Below are 23,576 nucleotides of genomic sequence, written 5' to 3' on the forward strand. Positions count from 1 at the left end.
CTAACAAAGTCAGACTTTAGGAACGTGAAAGTGTTGACTGTCTACAGCCACTAGGGCTGTCAGAAATTGGCCAAAAATGACGTTTAAATATTCGCTCCAAAAAAACACATAGGTTCGAACTATTCGGATATCTTTTTTTTGCGCATTATGTCCATGACACCGTGTCCTAACTGGTCGTGAGCAACGCAGCACTGTGCAGCACAGCACGCTGTTTTAGCTGGACTTTTGTCAGACGCCCTGTTTGCTTTGAAAGCTCTGCCTAGGACGAGGAACGGCTGATTCATGAAGTTGAAATGTGGAGTTACCTATATGATTCCTCCTCATTTCACTTCAAAAATCTAAATAAGGTGGCAGCTGGCTGGAGGGAGATCGCCTGAAAGTTTCCTACTTGCTCTCGGCTATATTGTATGTAATTTCCAGGAAATGTCACAATATTAAACGTGTGTATTTCATTTCTGTTTAAAAAGTACAACTCACAGTAGCTCACAGCTGATTGGTACATGACATAACGTGCCGCTTGCTGGCTGAGTTCTCTGCCATCATTACGGTTGTTGTCGAATTATTCCTCATTCAGCTTGACCTAAGGTTACAATTCATTTTCAGATAATCAAAGTGATTTTGTGACTTTTTTAAATACAAAAAAGAATATTAAATTTCATATTTGAATATCTGTTGGTTTTTTTTATTATTCGAGTCATCAAGGTCAACACACTCACACAAACAGGGACCATGCTGTGTTTTGCTGGTGGGTTTTTAAAAATGGGTTAATCATGCATTATATATACTACAGGACTTTTCTCTCTTTTTCTGCTCTTGTTCTCATGTCTATCTCTGTCTCGCTGCTTTTTCTAATTTTCTCACTCCTGTCTCTCTTTTGTTCCTCCCCCCCTCCACCTCGGGAGTAATAAAAAAGAACAGAAAGCACGTCTTTTCTAATCACTTCCTTTCAGCCGAACCTGGCCTCTGTGTCTGTGTTGGCGTTAAACAAATATATATTTTGTGTTTACTCCTTTCCTTGTTCTGTGCCAGCACATTATCAATTTTGTTCACCTGAATCCACACTCACTGTTTTTAGTGTATCAGCATTCGCTCAACTCTGTGTGCAACTGTTTGTTTGTCAGTTATGATGAATGACTGTGTATTTATCACAAAGCACTACCCATATTAATTCTGTTCCCAGCTCCACAGCCGTGACAGCTATTGTGTTAGGGTGAATTCACACTGTCTGTCTAATCTTCTATTTATAAATGGATAAATTGGATAGATTTGAGTTGACATCTGTTTAATCAACAGTTAGCTAATTTTTCTTAAAATATTCTGTGTGTTTTAATTTTTGCTTATTATAACACTAATGACCTGATTTGGTTACAGAAACCCAAATTCAGAATAATCAGTGTTGTAATCAGTATTAATTCACTTCTCAGTCTGTGCACACTCCCGTCTGCTCCTTTTTAATATTTTAACATTTCACTTTTTTACTTGGTCATGTTTATATAGACTCTTTAAGGACTCCGAACCACCCCGAGGGATTGCAAGATAAATCTGAGTCGTCATGAGATGATGAATACGATAGAAAATAATCTTTTCTTTTCTGTAATCATTGGTCTTTTCTTGTTAGGCTTATTTTTCCCTTTCATCCTTCTAAATTTGTTTAGAGTTCCACAATCTGAAAAGGGAAAGTCACTCATAGGTTAATACATAATAAACCTATTACCAGTACACGTTGATCCTTTTTAAGGGGGCACAACACCTTGTAGGTGTCTTAGTTCAATAATCTGACACCTTGCAGCATGCAGGCCGTCACAGCGACTGTCTGTGCTGTAATTCCCAAAAATTGTGACATGACTGTGATCAAGTTTAATGCTCACCTGAAATTTAAAAGAAGCAACTTAAAGGGGTCCCATTATGCTTTTCCCCTTTAGTGTTTTATATAGTTTTTTGTGCATGTAAAAGATCTGCAATTTTACAAAGCCCAAAGTCCCCCACAAAAACACTGCTCTTGAACTGCCTGAATCGCCTTGTTTGAAGTCCCACCTTTTCTTCCGTAACGTGGTGATGTCACCAAGTAACACATTTTCATAATTCCCTTCCTAGTGGCTAGTTTGGCACACCCTCAAACAAAGCTAGTTAGAGCGGAGTGTCAGGTAGACATTAATCCTCTATATCTTTACATTACAAATAGGTGTTTGCTGCTATATTAATGCTCTTCGATAGAAAACCTTTAAATTCCAGCCCTGCCGCTGAAAAATGTGTCTATTCACTTCACATAAAAATACAGATTCTTTACAATCAGTTTGTGCATTGACGCGACTGTATGAAGAACATAGTTGCAGCCCAAGAATCCGTGTTTGTTATCGAACATCTCTGTTCAGCAGCAGGTTATGCAAAATGATCAACGATGAACCTGAAAGGACGCTCTCTTGTCATGTTGAGTTTCATTTGCATGTGACAGCAGGATTATGCAAACAGAGAATAAATGAAATCACACCCATGTCTGGATATCATGTGCTTACAGCAGGTTAAAATTAAAGGGGTGACCTTCCAGTCACACTTCACTTCATTCATCTAACATAGCTGAAATACCCCGAAGGAATGTTTGTTTTTTAAGTTTGAAAAAAAAATATTTTTGCTCTTTGTTCAAACAAGAAAACGTCCCGTCCTCTAAAATCACTCCGTCTTAACAGTGTGTCCATTTCTTTTCTCGTCAGAGGGTCCCAGAGAAGGACGAGGAGAGAAGAAAAAACGAAGAGGATGACAGAGGAAAAGAAGGAGAGGAGAAGGAGGAAGAGGAAGAGAGGAGCAGCGACGAAGGTTTCATGGGGATGACTCCGCTGCTGCAGGCTCACCATGCCATGGAGAGGATGGAGGAGTTTGTACACAAGGTAACGAACACGCACATACTGTATAGACACTCACACACCCACACACACACACACACACAGGTGCATGTCATGTTAAAAAAGTAGAAAGAAATATTTCCCCTGCATTCTGCCTCTTAATTTATCTGTACAGATGTTTCAGAGCACCACGCCTTTAAATCCACCGCCCACTAAATTAGTTAATCTTCCCAAGAGCGATGTTTGTTTTACAGAGGCGGTTTTATAACAACACTCAATAAAACCACATAGTAAAATACACCAATAAAACCATAAAAAAAAACACACAGTTTTGTGTTCTGAGCAGACTTCATACAGAATGTCGGGGTTTATCGTTTTTATTTAAATTTTAAATTTGACTTTATCTCTTCTACAGAACATGTTTCATGACTCTGGGCACAAGCCAAACTGGAAAATGTCCAAAATACATGGCAGAAAACAACAAGTTTACTAGTGATAAAAGTGTTTTACGGTGTACTTTCAGAGTGCAAAGTTAATAAAAAACAGCACATTATTGGTTTGTTCTTCTGCCATTTTACTTTGCCAGAAACTCTCAGAACATTGTTACCGTTTGATGGATTTCACAACAAATTCTGAGAAGCCGGTTACTGTCTCGTAGGGTTTTCTTTACCAACTATGTGTCAGTATTTTGAAAAGAAGTAGGCCGACATTAAGACTTAAGAGTTAGAGTGTCTGTTTGTAAGATGGTACTGCTGGAATGTGGACTCATGGACTTGATGCACCAGCTTGGACTAATATAACACACACACACACACACACACACACACACAGTCTGCTGAAATTGCAACCAGCAGGTTGTAAATTAGGGAAATGAATCACTGCAGAGAAACTGTCAAATGAGTCTCTCTCTCTGTTCCCTCCATTAGGGGTGTTTGTCGTATCGGACTTCAGTTTATTTATTTACATCACTTGACCCTGATACTGCTCATTGGACACTGACACCTACACTACGCACACTTGTGATAACATACTGTACCCCCCTCTTACACACACACATATCCTATTTCAAGGACATTCAGTAAACGACCAGCTGCCTCTCATTAAGGACAATTTGATTAGGAGTCATTTTTTAATTAACATTTTCCATTCACGCCAGCCTTCAGGTTGTTTTTCTCAACATGATGCTACTATCTGTGTCCTTCATTAACCAATCAGGTGTGGGAGGGCCGGTGGCGCGTCATACCTCACGATGTGCTGCCCGATTGGCTGAAGGACAACGACTTCCTGCTGCACGGCCACAGGCCGCCCATGCCTTCGTTCCGCGCCTGCTTCAAGAGCATCTTCAGAATCCACACGGAGACGGGAAACATCTGGACACATCTGCTAGGTAGCACACACACTCCCTGATGCTCTTATAAACCGTATCTTAACACCCATGCACCCAATGCACTCCGAACCGTAACCCATTCAAGTACACCTGATCTTAAAACCTTAAATTAAAGTTGTCTCCGAGTAGAGTGACGAGGCAAACTATAAACTCACTTCACAAAAATGTTGCAAGCTTGTTAACAAACTGAAATAACAGACGAACGAAAGCACACCCACTACATTGCAGCTGGGACTGGGGATATTTAGTAAGAGAAATGAAAGAAAGAAAGAAAGAAAGAAGTACTTTTAGTGTTTTTTGTTTCTCTCGGTCTGTCTCCTCACTCATTCTTGTTTTATCCTTTAGTTAATCTTCATTAAACCAGACAGGTTAGATAACAAACTTGTGTGAAATTTCACACTGGCATGCAGCAAAACCAGGCTTATTAGCTTTTATAAGCACTGTGATGTCAAAAGCTGAGCTGCGGGTTTGTGTAAGAAAACAAAGTCCTCAAATTCCAGAGCATTACTTTGGCTTTTGGGCGAGCCCCCTTAGAATTAGTTGGATTTGGGTTTTGCCAACTTTGCTTTAAAGCGGTTTGTTGTTTCTACACTTTGTTTAAGCCAAAGCATCCTTTCTTCCTTAAGAGTTCTTAAGAGTCCTCTGACTTAGAAACAACTGTGTGAGTTTCTGCTCCCATCTAGTGGTCAAACAGAGTTACTGCACCTACATGCCTTTTGAGTGCTGAGTGACATTGTGTAAATACTATTGATTTATCTTGTTTTGGTCTGTTTTGTTTGAATAGACAAGTGCTGTGTTATATGTCTGTACCTCGGCATTTAGAATTGGCATTTAGAGGAATAGGGTAAAATCTTTAACTAATAGATATCACCATGAAACTTCCCCAGGTGATTACTTACATTAAGGGAATACATTTTTGTATTGCAAATTTTCTGAAATTCTTTAGATATGCAAATGATGCATTATCTTATTAAATATGTGCTAGTATTTATATACATTTCCAAAACAGAAATCTGAACATTAATTGGATAAAGCCAGGTTCAAAGATTTTGGATTGATGGAAAAATTTATCTTTTTATCACTAAGAATATACTGTCAACAGCCATAAAAAAAACTATTTTCACCATGTTTTCATGAATAAAACGTATTAATCAGACTATGAATGATATACGAACAAACTCCTCTGTAAAAACCTTCAGAATATAGATAGCAATGAAACTGGGTGTGGTGTATGTAAGTGATACTGAAGTGGAGATTTGTGGCTCAGAGTATGAGAGAAAAACTAATTTAAAGATATGGATTGTACACTTCCATACATTTTGCAAGACACTACAGGTGAACAAGGTAAACAAATGTTAACATATCACCATGAAACTGCTCTGAAATGTTATGTTTAAATATGCAAATGAGGTATTATCTAATGCTAACTTTGGGTGAATTTAGGAGAAATCTACAGACACAAAGAAACAAAGTGTAGTAAAATAAATGTTTTCTTTCCACTAGTCTGAAAGAGGACATGTTATGGAAGAAAAATAGCCCAAAATCATAAAAAATGTACTAGTGCATGAGAAACAATGATTTTGCCTGTAGTGTCTCGCCTTAATTAGTCAACCCTGATTAACTTAGAGGGGTACAGCAGCATTTGTGGGGGACAACATATTTGTAGTTATTTGTCTTGATTAATATTTAATTGTCACTATGTCCTCTCGTCTCTCTGCAGGCTGTTTGTTTTTCCTCTGTCTGGGTCTGATGTACATGTTCAGGCCCAACATGTCGTTCGTGGCTCCGGTCCAGGAGAAGGTGGTGATCGGGGTGTTTTTCCTGGGAGCCATCCTCTGCCTCTCCTTCTCCTGGCTCTTCCACACAGTCTACTGCCACTCTGAGGGCGTCTCCAGAGTCTTCTCCAAGTAAGACGCACACCCTATAAACTCACAGATTTCACTATCTACCATAGGAATATGTCCTTAAAGCTAAAAGAGTAAAGCCCATGGACATCTACAGTGTCTGTAATCATCCACTCTGTGTTTCCCATTGTCCAGGTTGGACTACAGTGGGATCGCCTTCCTGATCATGGGCTCCTTCGTCCCCTGGTTGTACTACTCCTTCTACTGCTCCCCTCAGCCCTGCTTCATCTACCTTATAGTGGTGTGCATACTGGGATTGTCCGCCATCACCGTCTCCCAGTGTGACTTCTTCGCCACGCCGCAGTACAGAGGAGTCAGAGCAGGTAGAGTGAGATAGTGACATTTTACGTGTCTTTATTTTGTACTTTAAAGGTGCTATAATCAATATTTTATATTAGGAATGGATCAAAAGAGCATGTGTAATGTGAATTGGGTCGCTCGTAGTGATAAACGCAGAAAGAAAAATCACCTTCTACTCTTCCCCTCAGCACTGCGGAGCATTTCCGCATCTTTCTGCAAATTGTTTTGGTTGTCAGCCCGCAACTTTACTGTTTTGGTTCACTCTCACCGCTGTCATCGGAATTGTTTTCAGACACTCTATGGGCCCTATCTTACACCCGGCGCAAAGCGGCATACAGCGCAGCGCTACTTTCATTGCTAGTTTCAGACCGACGCAGTTGTCATTCTCACGCCCAGCGTCCACGTTGTGTAAGTAGCAAATGTACTTGCACCCATCTGTGCGCCCATGGGCGTGTTGGTCTTAAAATGAGGTGTGGTCAGGCGCTTTGTTTGTTCTTGTTACGCCCCAAACACACCTATGATTAATTAAGAGACTAAATACAACCCCTTTGCCCCTTGCGTTTTACTTGGCGCCCAGATTATGCGCTGCTTAACTAGCAAAAGTGGAGTTGGACACGCCCGCAATGCACTTGCACCATGCACTTCAGAGCATGCGCTATAGATCGTTAAAATAGGGCCCTAAAGCTTTAAAAACCAACTGTACACTACCTGCTCAACACCAATCAGCAGACAAACACAATTAGAGACTAGCTGGTGAACAAAGTGGAGCATTTAGCTGCTAAAGAGCCAGTTATTTCCCTTAGGAGTTGGTAGAGAGTGGCCAGATGTCACTGTTGTTTATAGCTTGCTGCGTTGCCCCCAAGTGGCTAAACCCAAATGTTTTAATGCAGGTTTAAGTATTCACAATCTCTCCCCCTCGCTGTCTGTTTTTAGGAGTGTTTGTTGGTCTGGGTCTGAGTGGCGTGGTTCCCACCCTGCACTTTACCATCAGCGAGGGTCTGATCAAAGCGACCACCATGGGCCAGATGGGCTGGCTGCTGCTCATGGCGACGCTCTACATCACTGGAGCCTGCCTGTACGCCGCTCGCATCCCCGAGAGGTTCTTCCCCGGAAAGTGTGACATCTGGGTAAGCGACTAACAAACACACAAACACAGCAGAAAATATTAGGGATGCATTCTCAAAGGTGACGCCATTTTCCGTCCATGTTAAAGCTAAAGTAATATCAATATCTCTCACACACATTTAATTTACTCTCTCTCTCTCTTTCCTAGTTCCACTCCCACCAGCTGTTCCACATCTTGGTGGTCGCGGGGGCTTTCGTTCATTTCCACGGTGTCTCCAACCTGCAGGAGTTTCGCCACAAGGCGGGAGGGGGCTGCACTGAGGACGGCACTCTCTAACGCACACAGTGACTCAGTCATTCACTCAAACACTTTTTATGGGGAGGCAATGCTTCTAATAATATGCACAGAATTACACACACATAAAACCTAAGACGCGCTCTCAACCTAAACTGAGGACCGACGTGGCTTGTCTGGTGTGTGTCTCTGCGCGTAATACACAGGACGGCCTCCCAAGGTGCGCCATTAATACTGACTGACGAGGGTTTTTGTTCTTTCTGTCCCTCCGTCTGTCTGTCTGTCTGTCCATCCGCACCTCCTCTGGCCCTGTTGCTTCGATTATAAAACCACTCCAAGACGGTGTGTTTTTATAAACCAGTTTTTGAGACTCTGCTCTTTCCAGGAAGCGTCTCCGTTTGTTTGGGAGGGAGGCGAGGTATTCAAAACCTCCCTTCAATAATGCTACATTTTCTTCGGTGTTGAGTTCTGACATTTAAGAGTTTGATGGTTTGATTTGAATCGGAAGCATAATTGTGGCTTTAAAAAAAGACATTTTGGGGTGTTTTTTGCTGAATGCTGTTTTCTAAGTCACACTTAAGAGCATTCAATTATGAAAAAGAAAAAAAGTTGAGTGGATTTCTTCCATGATTGTGAAGGTTGCAGGGTGAGATGTTGGGAACTGGGGTGGGCGGTGGGGTCAATAATCACTTTTAAAAGTAAAAAAAACTAACTTTTCCATGTAAATAAGATTTCTAAATTTTGGGTTATAGATTTGTACGAAATATATATGAAAAAAAAGAAAAAAAAACTTACAATACCATGGCAAGATTAAATAAATATGTTAGATGATGAATCAAGGCGAGGTGTTATATGTACACTTGATCTAGCAGTGAGGTGCAATGGTGAGAATAATGCCACGGTTGGTGGGAAGCGCTTCGTAGTCTGTATATGCAAGGATGACAGGCGGAGGCAATGAGGAAATATACAGCACAACATCTGAATCTTCTCAAACAAACAGCGACGTCAAAACTTGCTGGTATTTTGTTTCCAGTGAAGGTGGGAAGTGACAACTCAGAGTCAATTTTCTGACCTAAAAACCTTGAAATACAAACAAGGAGACAGCAGATCGACTCCGTTTTTTCCACTTTTGTGTTGACCCTGCACCCTCGTGTTTGTCAGGCACCACAGATCTCAAATCAGGCCTCGTGAATAAAACATTGTTGTGAACATTTGTGCTTAAAACCAAATTTAAGATCAAAACTATGATGTATAAAAGAGTCCTCTTGATATGTAGCCATGTCGTTTACCTTCTTACTGTAAATTGTCTATGTCTAAAGATAATTTCACCAATGTAAGTTTCTTCTTTTCTATGACATGCCCTTAAATGATTTGTTAAAACATATCAAGGATAACTTGAAGATATTTTTTATAAACAAGGCCCCAGAGTCATAAATATAATTTTGGTAAAACTGCAGTATGATTACAGTACAGATGCAGTTTGTTGTAATCCTCCTCCTTTGGATACTCTGTCTGAAAACGTGTTTTTCTTTTTGACTGGATTGTATTTTAATTTATCCACTGCCGTTCTTGGTATTATTATTGCAAGCTTTAATTTCTCTTTTTTTCTTTTCTATTCTTTTTTCACTGGTTTCTCTTATTTAGCCATTGATAATGTGAGGTTAGGGCAGAGAGTATCAAGTCTCTCTCTTTTGCCCTAAAATTAAAGCAAAAGATCTGATAAAGTTAACTACTTTAATGAACTGCCTCAGATATGGAGACTTTTTAAAAAATGTGTTTTCTGGCAATACCAAAATCTCGCTCCACAATGGAAACACTTAAATTCTGAGCTTATCATAAACCGTATGTCTATGATTGTTTGAAATTTAAGTTTGCACGTTTCTATTTGATGGCAGCTTTTTCTGAACAGGAATTTGAACACAATTTCTCAGCTTTTCTTTACTTCATTTTCATTTTTTATTTGATCTAGTTTATATTAATTTATTTCTCTTGGGGAGGGCATATTGTCTGTTGAAGCACACGTTCCGTTCTGATGGGAGTGTTTGATTGCAATAGACCTTTACATTGCTGTATTGTTCTAATAAAAAGTTTTTTTGAATCTGTCACTTTGTCCTATTAGTGGTTAGTATAATGTGCACAACACTGAACCATGACATAAAAGTACATGATATAATAAGCTGGTTACCTGTATATTATTATTTTTTATTATGAGTTAAATCATTTTCCAACATCTGCTAAAACACAACCAAAAAAGACATTCTAATATCAGCTCACAGAGCCTTCAAAAATTCATTAAAAAAAGTCATGTTATAGTATGGGATCAAAAGTCATAACAAATATAAAAATGCCACAACAAATTGTGAAAGAAATATCATAGTATATAATGTGTCATAAAAAAATTTAATAGAAAATGTCATAATATAGTATGTTATTAAAAATATAATGAAAAACAGTTAATAGTATAATATATCATACAAAAATTATTTTAAAAAAATCATATGTGCTGGAGCTACAGTCTATGGTTGGAGCCATTTCAATGGTGCTGTGGGTAGCGGTAGTGGCTAGAAGGGAGCCAGCAAACTGGGGAAACTCTTGCGAGATTGTTATGGTTAGGCATTGATCTCAAATAATAAAGGTTAGGCCAGGTGTCGGCAACCTTTACTATAAAAAGAGCCATTTTAGGCAAAGAAAAAGAAAGAAAATCTGTCAAAAACATTATACAGCTTATACACAGTTTATAGTCTAAGTATATAATATATAAGTCTAATGCAGTGAGGGTCAAAGTGCAAATGTACTATGGAGTATTAGGGCCACATTGAGGGGAAAAAAATCGGAGATTTCCAGAATAAAGTCATAATATTGCGAGAAAAAAGTAGTAACATTACGAGAATAAAGTCCTAACTTTACGAGAAAAAAGTCGTAACTTTACAAGAATAAAAGAAAATAACATGTAAAATTACTACTTTATAAACTTCTGACTATATTTTCATAATACTACGACTTTTTTCTCGGAAACGTATGACTTTATTCTCGTAATATTCCGACTTTTTTTTCTCGTGAATTTATGACTTTATTCTCCTAATTTTACGACTTATTTTTCTCGTAAACTCCTGACTTTATTCTCGTAATATTACGACTTCTTTTTTCTCATAAACTTCTGACTTTATTCTCATAATATTATGACTTTATTCTCGAAATCTCAGATTAATTTTTTTCCCTCAATGTGGCCCTAATACTCCGTCGTACCGTCTTACCATAGACCTACAACAATAATAAATAAAATTGAAAATATAAACAAAAAAACAGTTATTCATTTTCCACTAATTTGCTGACCACTGGGTTAGGTCATCGGGCAGTTAATCTCGCGAGAGCTTCTTCTAGACACGACCGTTGCTAGCCTCTCCCCTTGGTTACCGTTGCTATGCCTGTCAATTATGTGCACCTGGTAATCAACACGGCGTCTTCAGCGACATCAGTGAGATATTCAGACGGAAATAATAACAAATATCTGTAATAATAGCTCTGAAACACCAGAGAGAGGTAGACAGAAAGTACTACAATATGCGTTTGAGAGCTGTGTTCACTATATACTGGAGTATTGTGACTGAAGAGGACGTTAAAAGCTCACGTGTTGACAAGGACAAACATTTACAGCAACAACACAGTGAGGTGAGTTCACATATTGTTCTATTTTAAGCTACCTTATAAGCTAAGTTAAGTTTACTTGTGACTCTGTAGCTTTCATTATCTCATATGAAACGTAATTACTTAGTTGCGTGAACGTTTCACCGTGTAAAACCAACCGTCACCACTTAGAGAGCAACACCGTTCCTGTGACGTAGGAGGTTCATCTGTATTCACTGGTACAGTCATGAACAAGCAACAGCAGCTTATGCACACATTCAGTAGTTTGCCTAGCACAGGGGTCAGCAACCTTTACTATCAAAAGAGACATTTTAGGTAAAAAGAAATAAAAAAAATCTGTCTGGAGCCGCAAAACATTTGAGCATTGTGATGAAGGTAACACAGTTTATAGTCTAAGTATATAGTATATAAGTCTAATGCAGTGAGGGCCAAAGTGCAAATGTACTACGGAGTATTAGGGCCTCATTGAGGGGAAAAACATCTGAGATTTACAGAATAGTCAGAATATTACGAGAATATAGCAATAACTTAATGAGAAAAAAGTCGTAATATTATGAGAATAAAGTCATAACTTAACGAGAAAAAAATCGTAATATTACGAGAAAAAAAATCGTAATATTACGAGAATAAAGTCATAATATTACGAGAACAAAGTCGTAATATTACGAGAAAAAAGTCGTAATATTACGAGAATAGTCATATTACGAGAAAAAAGTTGTAATATTACGAGAATAAAGTCGTAATATTACAAGAATAGCCATATTACGAGAATAAAGTCATAACTTTACGAGAATAAAGTCGTAATATTACAAGAATAAAGTCATAACTTAACGAGAAAAAATTCGTAATATTACGAGAAAAAAGTCGTAATATTACAAGAATAGTCATATTACGAGAATAAAGTCATAATATTACGAGAACAAAGTCATAACTTAACGAGAAAAAAATCGTAATATTACGAGAAAAAAGTCGTAATATTACGAGAATAAAGTCATAACTTAATGAGAAAAAAGTCGTAATATTACGAGAATAAAGTCATAATATTACGAGAATAAAGTCATAACTTAATGAGAAAAAAGTCGTAATATTACGAGAATAAAGTCATAACTTAATGAGAAAAAAGTCGTAATATTACAAGAAAAAAGTCGAAATATTACGAGAATAAAGTCATAACTTTAAGAGAAAAAAGAAAATAACACGCAAAATTACTACTTTATAATATTATGACATTATTCTCATAATACCACGACTTTTTTTCTCGTAAACTTCTGACTTTATTCTCTAAATCTCAGATTTTTTTTTTTCCCTCAATGTGGCCCTAATACTCCGTCGCACCATAGACCTACAACAATGATAAATAAAAATGTAAACAAAAATCAGTTATTCATTTCCATGTTTATAAATCCACAGGGAGCCACTGGAGAGGGACTAAAGAGCCTCATGTGGCTCCAGAGCCGCAGGTTGAAGACCCCTGGCCTAGTATAAGTGCTATATCATTCAAGAAAATAGCAAAAATCTATTTAAAATATGATTGAAAAAACATCTGTCTGCTGATATTTAGCTAACATCAAATCATAAAAGGTTTTATGTTGGATACAAATACAAAGTCCTGTTAATATTTATGGTAAAAGAAGTTGTTCTGTTTTTGTATTTTAACATAATATGCTATGGTGCAACCACTAATGAATCATATTTACCTCTATACTCTGTGAATAGTATTAACTTGAACCTAGGTCAACAACAACAGGAACAACAGGTGTACAGACACATACAAATAGAGCACAAATGTAAATGATTGTCCCTCCATATTTTGATAATTTCCCCCCAAAGCCCTCTCCCACCCAACCCTCACCGATCGCAGATGCAAAAAGCATAAAGAACAAAAAACAAAGACATAATAATAATAATAATAATAATAATAATAAATTAAAATAAAACAAATAATAAAAAATAAAGTACACATTGACAGTAATGATAATTATAGGATAATTCCCAAACTACAGATAAAATAGGCCGATAAACTTTACCATGGACAATTTAACTGTCAGTGGTCATTTCTGTTTACATAAATAAAACTTTATGATGTCATACAACTTAACTGATGGAGAGAAATACATTTCATATGCCATAAGTCCATTAGTCTGCCCAAATACACTATGTCCAAATAAAATTAAAACATATACTACAAAAGATACAAAATACAAGTGTTCTTAAGGTCAGTCGGTCAAAATAAGATAAGAGGGGCTGCCAGGTAGAGTAAAATTTCTGGGCTGATCTGCAAATGGCAAATTTAAGTTTTAGCGACAAAGGATAGAGAGCCATTGGAAGCACACCATGTACCCCACAGCCACGCGTACAATTAGGCTACTGAATCAAAACAAAGGGTGTGTCAACATTATTTGAAAAGCCTTCCTCTGTATGAGTTATGTGAGTTATAGCAACAGTTTTAACTCTGATCTGCTTTATCTTGTCCATCACAAGGAAACGGCTGGGCAAACGGAGAGACCCGGTGAACTGCTGGTGGATTGGGCGCAGTGACGAACATCTGTGGTTGTAACCGGGCAGTGGACCATGCATTGGAAAGTGTGGGTTGCTGGACGCGGTGCGGACGGAGATTGGACATTCCAGTGCAACAACGCAGACAGTGGAGGTAAGCTTCTTTTGGACCAAAGTCAAGTTAAAAGAGATAACTGGTAGCGCTACCGTAAAAGTAAATGGATATTAAAAATGTGTGCACACAAAATAACTAACGGAGAAATCCCAATGCATAGGTGTTTTAGCTCATAGTTACAATTTATGTTAAAAGGTTTCACAAAGAAAGTAAGATTACAATGCTTCATTTTGATGTACGTTTGAATAAAAAAGGGGAAACAAATCGGTATAACATGCAAGAATTTACTAAAAAACAATTTAATAGACTGATAAAAAATAATCCCTCTCAATCATCACTTATGCCCCACTGAAAACAACAAATTAGAGTCAAGGAGTCTCTACAGCAGCTGTCAATAACTGCTTCTGAACCCGATCAAAAGGTCAAACTAGGCAGCGCTGATCAAATTCGAACCAAGATTCTGTTACTGTTATGCCTATTTCTCACCTGAAATGTTTTCAAAAACATATTTTAGTGTACTGTTTAGCTGTAAAATGAGAAAGTTTGTGACCCGGACGGTTTTTGCTCAACTGTTTGTATATAAGTGTTTTCGACATACAGTATACTATGACTTCTTTTTTACATACTATAATATGACTTTTGTATGATTTTTCAACATACTATGACTTTTGTATTACTTTTTTATAAATTATACTATGTCTTGAATTTATTTTCTTACATACTAGCCTATACTATAACTTTTTTCGTCATACTATACTGTGACTTTTTTAGACATACTATTTCATGACTTTTCCACAAAGCAATACTATGACTTTTTTCGACAAACTATACTGTGACGTTTTATGACTTTTTTTCTACATAATTTACTGACATTTTATGACTTTATTCGACACACCATACTCCGACTTTTTAAAACATTATATACTATGACTTTTTCTAATTTGTTTACGACGTACTATACTATGACTTTCTTTTTACTCTGTTTGACATACTATGACTTTTTGTCCGATATACAGTGCTATATTATGACCTTTTATTTTTTTCAACGTACTGTATTATTACTTTTTCATGTCTTTTTTGACATCCTCTACTATGACTTTTTTTTTTTTCGACATACTATACTATGACTTTTTTAATTTTTTCGACATACTGTACTATGACTTTTTTATTTTTTAACATACTATGACTTTTTTCAACATACTATGAATAATTTATTGTTTTGACACACTATAGTAATACTTTTTCTGACATACTTTACCATGACTTATTTATTTTTTCGACATACTATACTATGACTTTTTTTCTCATACTATACTATGACTTTTTTTATTTTTTCAACATATTATACTATGACTCTTTAATTTTTGCAAAATACTACACTGACTTTTTTTGACTTTTTAAAAAAATGTTCTAACATATTATACTGTGACTTTTTTTCAACATACTATGAATTATTTATTGTTTTGACACACTATAGTATAACTTTTTTTCAACATACTATAACATGACTTATTTATTTTTCCGACATACTATACTATGACTTTTTTTGACTAGGACTGTTTTTTAAAAATTTCGACATACTATGACTTTTTAAAAATAATTTCGACATACTATACGCACTCTTTTTTTCGACATACTATACTATGACTATTTATTTTTTCGACATACTATACTATGACTTTATTATTAATCGACATACTACTATACTATGAGTTTTTTTCGACATACTTTAGTATGACTTTTTTCGACATACTATACTATGACTGTTTTTTAAAAATTTCGACATACTATACTATGGCTTTATTATTATTCGACATACTATAATATGACTTTTTTATTTCTTTAACATACTGTATGCCAAAGTATAGTATGTTGAAATAAAGTCATAGTGTAGTATGTTGAAAAAAATTAAAAAGACATAAGTCATAGTATGTTGAAAAAAAGTCGTAGTGTGTTAAAAACAAATAAAGAAATTCATACTATAGTATGTTGAAATTTTTTTTGAAAAAGTCATAGTATACTATGTGGAGAAAAAGTCATAGTATAGTATGTCGAGAAAACGTCACAGTATGGTAGGACCAAAAAACAAAAAAAAAGTCATAGGATAGTATGTCGAAAAAAAGTCACACTTGTATGTCGAAAAAAATAATTAATTCATAATATGTTGAAAAAAGGTCATAGTATAGTCTGTCGAGAATATAAAAAAAGTCATAGTATAGTATATTGAAAAAATAAAAAAGTTATAGTGTAGTATGTCGAAAAAAAGTTATAGTATAGTATGTCGAAATAATCAATAGATCATAGTATGTCGAAAAAAAAGTCATAGTATGTTAAAAAAAAAAATCATAGAGTATGTCGAAAAAATTAAAAAAGTCACAGTATGGTACGTCGAATAAATAAAAAAGCCATAGTATAGCATGTCAAGAATATAAAGAAAGTCATAGTATAGTATGTCAAAAAAATAAGTCATAGTATAGTCCGTCGAAAAAATAAATAAGTCATAGTATATTGAAAAAAAGTCAAAGTATAGCATGTTAAAAAAAAATATATATTATATTATGTAGAAAAACATTTAAAAGAAGTCATAGTATAGTATGTCGACAAAAAAGTCTTAGTATAGCATGTCGAGAAAATAAAAAAAGTCATGGTATAATATGTCGAAAAAAACATAGTATAGTATGTCGGAATAAATAAAAAAGTCAGTGTAGTATGTCGAAAATTTAAAAAAAAGTCTTTGTATAGTATGCCGAAAAAAAATTCATAGTATAGAATGTCGGAAAAAACCATCATAGTATAGTATGTCGGAAAAAATAAAAAAAAATCATAGTATAGTATGTCGAAAAATAAAAAAAGTCCTAGTATAGTATGTCGAAGAAACATCATAGTATAGTATGTCTAAACAAATAAAAGTCAGTGTAGTATGTCGAAAAAAACAGGGTGGCATGTCGTATAAATAAGTCATAGTATAGCATGTCAAGAATATAAAAAAAGTCAGTGTAGTATGTCGAAAAAAATAAAAAACATCATTGTATAGTATGTCGAAAAAAACATCATAGTATAGTATGTCGTATAAATAAAAAAGCCATAGTATAGCATGTCAAGAATATAAAATGTCATAGTACAGTATGTTAAAAAAATTAAGTCATAATAGTAAGTCGAAGAAAAGTCATGCATTTACATACAGAGTTTGTTCCCGTCTCTGTACAGATATGATGTACTATCGTAGCTCTGGGTACCCACAGACAGCTAAAATATTTTTTTCGTCATTTCTGGCGGAAACCCTGAAGTCATGTCTCAAAAAATGTCATAGTACAGTACCATAAAAAAAATTGCATGTAGTATGGCATAAAAATAGTCGAAAAGTCCAAGTATAGTAAAGTGAACATTTTTGTGTCAACACTCTAATGTGCTGTGTAAATTTACCATCAACTTACTCTGCGAAAATGTAGACGGTATATTGAGGTTCTATAATATTGAAAGACAACAAGAGTCGGTCAGTCAACATCCATTTATCTTTATTATAAAAAATGTAGACCTTGTGCACAGACCAGTTCACAAAAAAAAAAATCTAAATATTCAGACTCTTTGCAAACAGAATCACAACATAGTCCTTTACCTAGATTCATCTTCATACGTACGTTTCAAACTTATTTGTTCCTTAAAAACACAGTAAGACGTGCCTCTCCTTTTCTAAGAACGTGAGAAACAACCTTTACAAATGAATGTTGAAAGAACAAAAAGCACAATGCCAAAAGGAACACAATAATACAATTTATAGTATTTCCAAAGGGAAACAAATATATTTTAAAGCATAATGCTGCAAATACATTCTTTTTTTCCAGCAGAGACAAACAAAACAAACAGTAAAATAAGCACTTTGGTCTTCCTCCTCAAACGCACTGAAAATGATTATGCTAGCATTTTTATGAATGACGTTAGTTTTAGTTAGCAAAATGCTAACTCGTTAACTGAGGCAACAACAGCATTTTAATCACATTTAAGATATTTTGTGTGGGTGTGATGACTTCATGTACCATGTGGGATTTACGTCAGAGAGTGGTGTGAATTGTCGATACAATATTCTTAAATTCAGAGCTAGCATTCGCTTGAACAGTAAACTCATACTGTGTCAAGCTAGTGAGGTACCAAAAAATCTCTTGACATTGAAACAAGATGCAACTTCTATTCTTCCATTTTAAATCTGTTTTTAAAGTGCATATCTTCATTCACGTTCAGACCGGTTTTAACTGCAGAGGCTAACTGACTTTCACTTTTGATCACATGAATCTACCATCTAGTTAGCTCTGGGAGTTTGATATCAAATTTTATATAATTAAATTTTTTAACTGGTTATCCTGATGGAACAGTCTAATCTTTGCCGACACTGACCAATCGGACAGTCAAAACAAAAAGCTAAATTGAATTAATATTTTTTTTTTTTCTTTATGCAAGTAAAAGTGTTGTTGTACTATATCATTATATCATTACTTTTTTTAGAATAAAACAAGTCCAAAATTGCTCCCTTGTTCACTCAATCACTATTTTCTATAGATTGGACACCCTTCCCTTAGCATTCTGAGAATTCTACCAGCGCTAATCATAGCTTCCACTTAGAGACTTCTGGGTCATTTTACTCAATTATACTAAATAAAAAAAAGACTATTGGACCGCAGCCACTGTCTCAAATTGAGACAAATTTGTGTAAATTTACACAGAAACGAGAACCACATGTGACTCAGATCTAACCAAGGAAGTAGTTTCATGTGCAGGGAATAGGCCAATGTCCTTATCTGCACTTAACAAAAGTTAAAAGTCATCACACTCTGCTTACAGAAGTCACACGTATTACTAGAAATACTGTCAAACCCACTGATATGGGTCATGAAATAAAAAAGGTATCTTAAACTTAAGAGGTTTCTGTAAATGTCATCTATACTCCATGTTGTGTTATTTCCATTAACTGGATGATTGTTTCTTTGCAGTGATGATGTCGTCTGGCATTTCACCTCTCAAAACCCAAGAACCGTTTTCTCAGGTAAGTCAGCGAATTCAAATCTTTACCTGCGTATATGTAATTTACACCTGGGAGCTGGTATGAATAGGGAATAGAGGTTATTTGTCAGATGCCAGGAATTACAGCAAACGTATCTTTAATTTTAGTGGACTTTTGTGTCAGCACCAAAGCAGCCAAAGTTGAGATAGTAAAGTATCCTTGTGACTGTAGATTTGAGGATAGTCTCTGGTTTTAAGTATCTTTAAAGATTTTTTTAAAATGAATTTATTGAAATTATAACCATTAGGTTCATTAAACTAGAGACTCATGACAAATTCCACCAAATTACATTGTTGTCTGAAGAAAACCACCGAACTAACACATGTATTTTTAAAACAGACTTTAAGGTCGTAACAGTTTGAAATTTTGCTTTACCCAACATATAAATAATAAATTTCAGTTTAAGCAAATAAAACACAAAAACGTACAATAAAATGATTGTTGTCCCATCGGCAGCTCAATATTGCCTTCAAATATGAATGAGCTGAAATGAAAACCGAACTGTTGCAAATGCAGCTGAGAACCTAAACCATCACGTTAAACATAATTTATGCTTAATAATAATAATACTAACACTTTTTGTAGACCGGTAAAAGATAGCATTGTTTTGTGTCATAGAACACAAAAATTAAACAAACTACAATTCAAATAAACCCTAAGTAAAAACACTGAGAGGGTAAATAAATAGTTTTTGAATTGCACAAAGTGGGAACGTTGAAGGTGAAAGCACTCCGATATGTCGAGACCGACGTTCAGTCTTTCTGTCAGTCGTGCATTCAATGAGTCAGTCAGTGAGAGTGAAAGTCGATGCCGGTTCTCTGTTCACTGTCACGATTTAATCTTCCACAGCTGTGAATGAGAAATTAAACACGATTAATACACAAACCTGCTTGGTTTATAAATGTTTTAATAGACATAGAATAAAAGAGAGGGGAGGAGTAGGGAGAGAGAAAGCGAGAGAGCAAGAGAGAGAGAGAGAGGAGTAGAGTAGAGGGATGAGAGAGAGAGGGGAGAGGAGTAGGGAGAGAGAGGAGTAGAGAGGAGAGGAGTAGAGAGGTTGAGAGAGAGGAGAGGAGTAGAGAGGTTGAGAGAGAGGGGAGGAGTAGGGAGGACAAATAAAATAACATTCACAGGGAGAAAAATAAATAATTCTTGACTTTGAATGGTACAGAAGTACCATACAAAGTCTAAGTGCATCTCCCTTTTCAGCCTTTTTTAAGACAATAAATTAGCCTCTCAACCTAATGAAGACATAAAACACGCTTACCTTCAGATTAAATCCTAGTAGGTCAGATATGACTCCCGACACGGCGGACAGGATGACCACCTGGGTGATGTTGTAGAGCAGAGGGTTCATCGTCAAACCATACAACCTGAAAGGAGTATCCAACTCCTGGAGAGAGAGAGAGAGATAAACAATAGTTCAAATTATAGTTCATAAAAAGACTGCCAGTATTAAAACAAAAAGAGAGCCCCTACATCAACTAAATGTTAAAGAATCCTGATAATCAGAGATAAAAGTGAAACCAGACGGTACCTTGAGTAGTTTGGTAGCCAGTTTTAAGACGTTGTTCACCAGTGTCAGCTCCTCTTTCTTGTTTGGCTTCTTCTCCATCTTCAGATACAGGTTGATCTGTGAAACACACAACGGGTCAACGTCAGTGTTTGAAGACGTGTCTTGCTGCGTGGTGATGAGTGTATTTTTTCTGTGCGTACCTGTTCAGTGAGCAGTATGGAGGTGTTGCTGTACTTCTTGCTGGTCTCGGCGCCCAGAGTGACGAACCGGAGCAGGAACAGAGACAGACTGGAGCACCAGATCACCAGCTCCCAGTTATAGTGGCACTCCAGGAACGTTCCGTGGACGTGGAGCAACTGGTGGAAGAGAGGCTAGCACATTATTCAGTCTGTAAAAATGTTTATTTTGGTATAAAATGTCTTTTATTCAGTCTTAGGCGTTAAAGCTTTCTGATGAACTTAGAGGGATAGTTTGGAATTTTTTGTGGGTTGTACAAGGTACTTATCCATATTCAGTGTATTGGCTATAGTAGATGACGGCTGGCACGCCCCCAGTTTGGAGAAACAGATAGGAGTACCGGCGCAAAGCAATGTAGTGCTGTGGTCGGGGGCCTCAGCAAAACCTATTTTAGCCAACTCAAAAAGTCAATATCCTATTAAGTGTACACTATATTTAGATTATTTTCATCGCTTTACTTTGGCGTCAGACAGCCTTTTCTGACAGGGAACTGAAGCTGTTATCTATGCTCTCTTCAAAGCCACCAGACTCACAGAGGATGGGAGTTTCTGGTCTACCGTTGCCTCGATCGGTTAGTTTGTTTGAGTTATTGAGTGACCTCGATGTTTTTGGTGAATCTGAACTGAACTAACCCTTTAAAAACACAAAAGTTACACAATAACAAATAAACTAACTGCCAGCAACTTTGTTTTTGCTGCTGGCCCCCGTCCACAGTAGTACAATATTATTGCTTTGGTTGGGGGCGTGCTGACCGTTGGATAAGTACCTCATATAACCCCACATCAAAACAGCAGAATTATCCCTTAAAAGCCACTATGTGTAGAATTTAAAATATCTGACTTTGGTGCCTCCCAATGGACACTGTGGCAGACAGCAATGCACTAAGATGAATGGACTGAAAGCAACATAGACTGAACTAGTTTTCACTGAGGTTGCGAAAAGATTCTAAATCTAGATCTATAATTCATGTGATTTTATGGGACATACTGTAGGACCTCACAGCTATAATGTTTTTGATGATTTGACCCACTCAGAAATTACCTGGGCACAGCAGATGAAGACGACGGACAGAGTGAGCAGGAAGGCAGACGACACGATCACATCAACTGAACGCTGAGGACCCCGTCTCTGCAAATGCAACAGTAACAGAGTTACACAGTGATTGTGGGTCTATGCGTTCCATTCACAACAGCAGATGGATTTGTAAATAAAAACTCTGACGAAGCATTTAAAGTCAACAGTGAGAGGCTGAACTGATATCACAGCTACAGTGCATCTATAAAAAGGGTGTGAACGTCATCAGTGAGGTACCTTGAGGTAGGAGCGTAGCGACAGCCACATCTTGATGTTCTGAACTTTCTTCAGTCTAAAATGGGGGACTTCGGACTTCCTGGCTCTGCGGGCTGAAGTCAGGTGACCAAACAGCTTGGCAAACAGTAGCCTCTGAAACACAAATATTAATAAGTTTAATCAGTTACGAGTTACTGAAGTACTTTTTAGGTTTTTATATCATTCTGTAGCTTCACAGTGGTGTCCCCTTATGTATTCAAGTCAGAACATTCAAAGTATGTTTTAGCGTCAAAATGCTATTTTCCCACGTGACCTGACGTAGGTTTCTGCATGATGACGCTGCTACATATACAGTATATATACAACCTTATAGTCAGTGTACTAACGTAATAACACAAACAAACTGATCGATGCAGCGGTAGACCAGCAACTCCCTGTTTTACGACATAAAATTAATGTTTTTGTGAATGTAGTCTGGTGGCTTTGTAGACAGCGTTATAACGGCTTCAGTTCCCCGTCAGAAAGGGGTTGTCTGATGGCGAGGTCAAGCGGTGAAAATATTCTAAATATAGCGTACACTTAAACTGATATTGATTTTGATTTTAGGTGGCTAAAATACGTTCTCCCGTCTTTACCTCGGCGTCAGACAGCCCTTTTCGACGGGGAACTGAAGCAGTTAAATAGCTCTCTTCAAAGCCACCAGACTAAATTCACAAAAAGTAATTTTACCTTGCAGAACGCGCAAGTATATATACATGATATATAAAATCCAAACTAACCCTTTCAGTTATTTCTAAACTTAGCACCGGTATCTTTGACTCAGCTAGTGCTAGCGTTCACATTATTCATTACCTTACTTTGGTAACCTACGTCACTGCTTTTTGCTAATAGACCCGCCCTTTAAGTATCCAACTAAGCTTCATGCCTAAGTAATAAACTCTTGCAGCGTCACCATTAAAAGCAATAATGCAGAATGTCATCGTCTCACCTGTTTGTAGGTCCTCTCTGCGACACTGAGCAGGAAGAAGAAGAGCCATATAAGGCAAATGCGCACCAGGAAGCTCAGCGTTACCATGGTGATGACCAAGGTATCTGATCCAGTCCCACCTCCCAGAGCCACAGACAGCAGCTCATTGGCTGAGAGCGAGGTCAGCTGATCGAAGTCACGGTACTGAGCCAGCCTGCAGGAGACGGACAAAGACTGACATGAGTGAACCAGCCAACATTGGAATATTGGTACTTTTATAACTGTTAGTGAGCATTTCCCCCGACTATTGACAGTTTGTAATATGTAGTACCTTATTAAATAAAGTACTTTTTAAATATTTCTCCAGTCCAATTTTGTCCGTGTTATTTTACTCTTTTCAGAGGTTCAAAGCAGGCGTCTTTAATCCCCCAAACATGATATATTGAGAAGATGTATGTTATGCCAGCAG

At 36.7% G+C, this 23,576-nt stretch overlaps 2 protein-coding genes and 1 long non-coding RNA gene across 8 annotated transcripts in view; 2 read left to right on the top strand and 1 right to left on the bottom strand.

The window, feature by feature from the left end:
- The window catches only part of adipor2 (adiponectin receptor 2), a 34,259-nt gene extending 24,369 nt beyond the window's left edge, over window positions 1–9,890 (top strand). Inside the window, exons 3-8 of the mRNA XM_074626193.1 lie at window positions 2,709–2,882; window positions 4,053–4,224; window positions 5,945–6,131; window positions 6,264–6,451; window positions 7,362–7,555; window positions 7,702–9,890. Of these exons, the coding sequence (XP_074482294.1) occupies window positions 2,709–2,882; window positions 4,053–4,224; window positions 5,945–6,131; window positions 6,264–6,451; window positions 7,362–7,555; window positions 7,702–7,830 (1,044 nt within the window). The 3' untranslated portion in view covers window positions 7,831–9,890. The remainder of the gene's footprint in view (window positions 1–2,708; window positions 2,883–4,052; window positions 4,225–5,944; window positions 6,132–6,263; window positions 6,452–7,361; window positions 7,556–7,701) is intronic.
- Window positions 9,891–11,194: 1,304 nt separating this feature from the next.
- Window positions 11,195–23,473, top strand: LOC141761713 (uncharacterized). Of its 4 annotated transcripts, none has more exons than XR_012592625.1 (5): window positions 11,195–11,457; window positions 19,027–19,079; window positions 20,822–20,983; window positions 21,885–22,263; window positions 23,139–23,473. It is a non-coding gene; the product is annotated as an uncharacterized LOC141761713 (long non-coding RNA). The 4 variants fall into 4 exon arrangements; XR_012592626.1 differs by having other exon boundaries at window positions 11,197–11,457; window positions 21,885–22,167; XR_012592628.1 differs by having other exon boundaries at window positions 11,200–11,457; window positions 21,885–22,014.
- Window positions 17,542–23,576, bottom strand: part of LOC141761711 (protein PHTF2) — a 49,354-nt gene continuing 43,319 nt past the window's right edge. For all 3 annotated transcript variants that reach the window (XM_074625279.1, XM_074625277.1, XM_074625278.1), the window contains 7 exons: window positions 23,129–23,321; window positions 22,162–22,293; window positions 21,892–21,978; window positions 20,814–20,969; window positions 20,635–20,730; window positions 20,365–20,490; window positions 17,542–19,946 (listed from right to left, as the gene is read on the bottom strand). In XM_074625279.1, coding sequence (XP_074481380.1) covers window positions 19,926–19,946; window positions 20,365–20,490; window positions 20,635–20,730; window positions 20,814–20,969; window positions 21,892–21,978; window positions 22,162–22,293; window positions 23,129–23,321 — 811 coding nt within the window. In that variant the 3' untranslated portion in view covers window positions 17,542–19,925. The remainder of the gene's footprint in view (window positions 19,947–20,364; window positions 20,491–20,634; window positions 20,731–20,813; window positions 20,970–21,891; window positions 21,979–22,161; window positions 22,294–23,128; window positions 23,322–23,576) is intronic.

Source organism: Sebastes fasciatus, chromosome 23 (assembly GCF_043250625.1).
Source record: "Sebastes fasciatus isolate fSebFas1 chromosome 23, fSebFas1.pri, whole genome shotgun sequence".
Taxonomy (NCBI): domain Eukaryota; kingdom Metazoa; phylum Chordata; class Actinopteri; order Perciformes; family Sebastidae; genus Sebastes; species Sebastes fasciatus.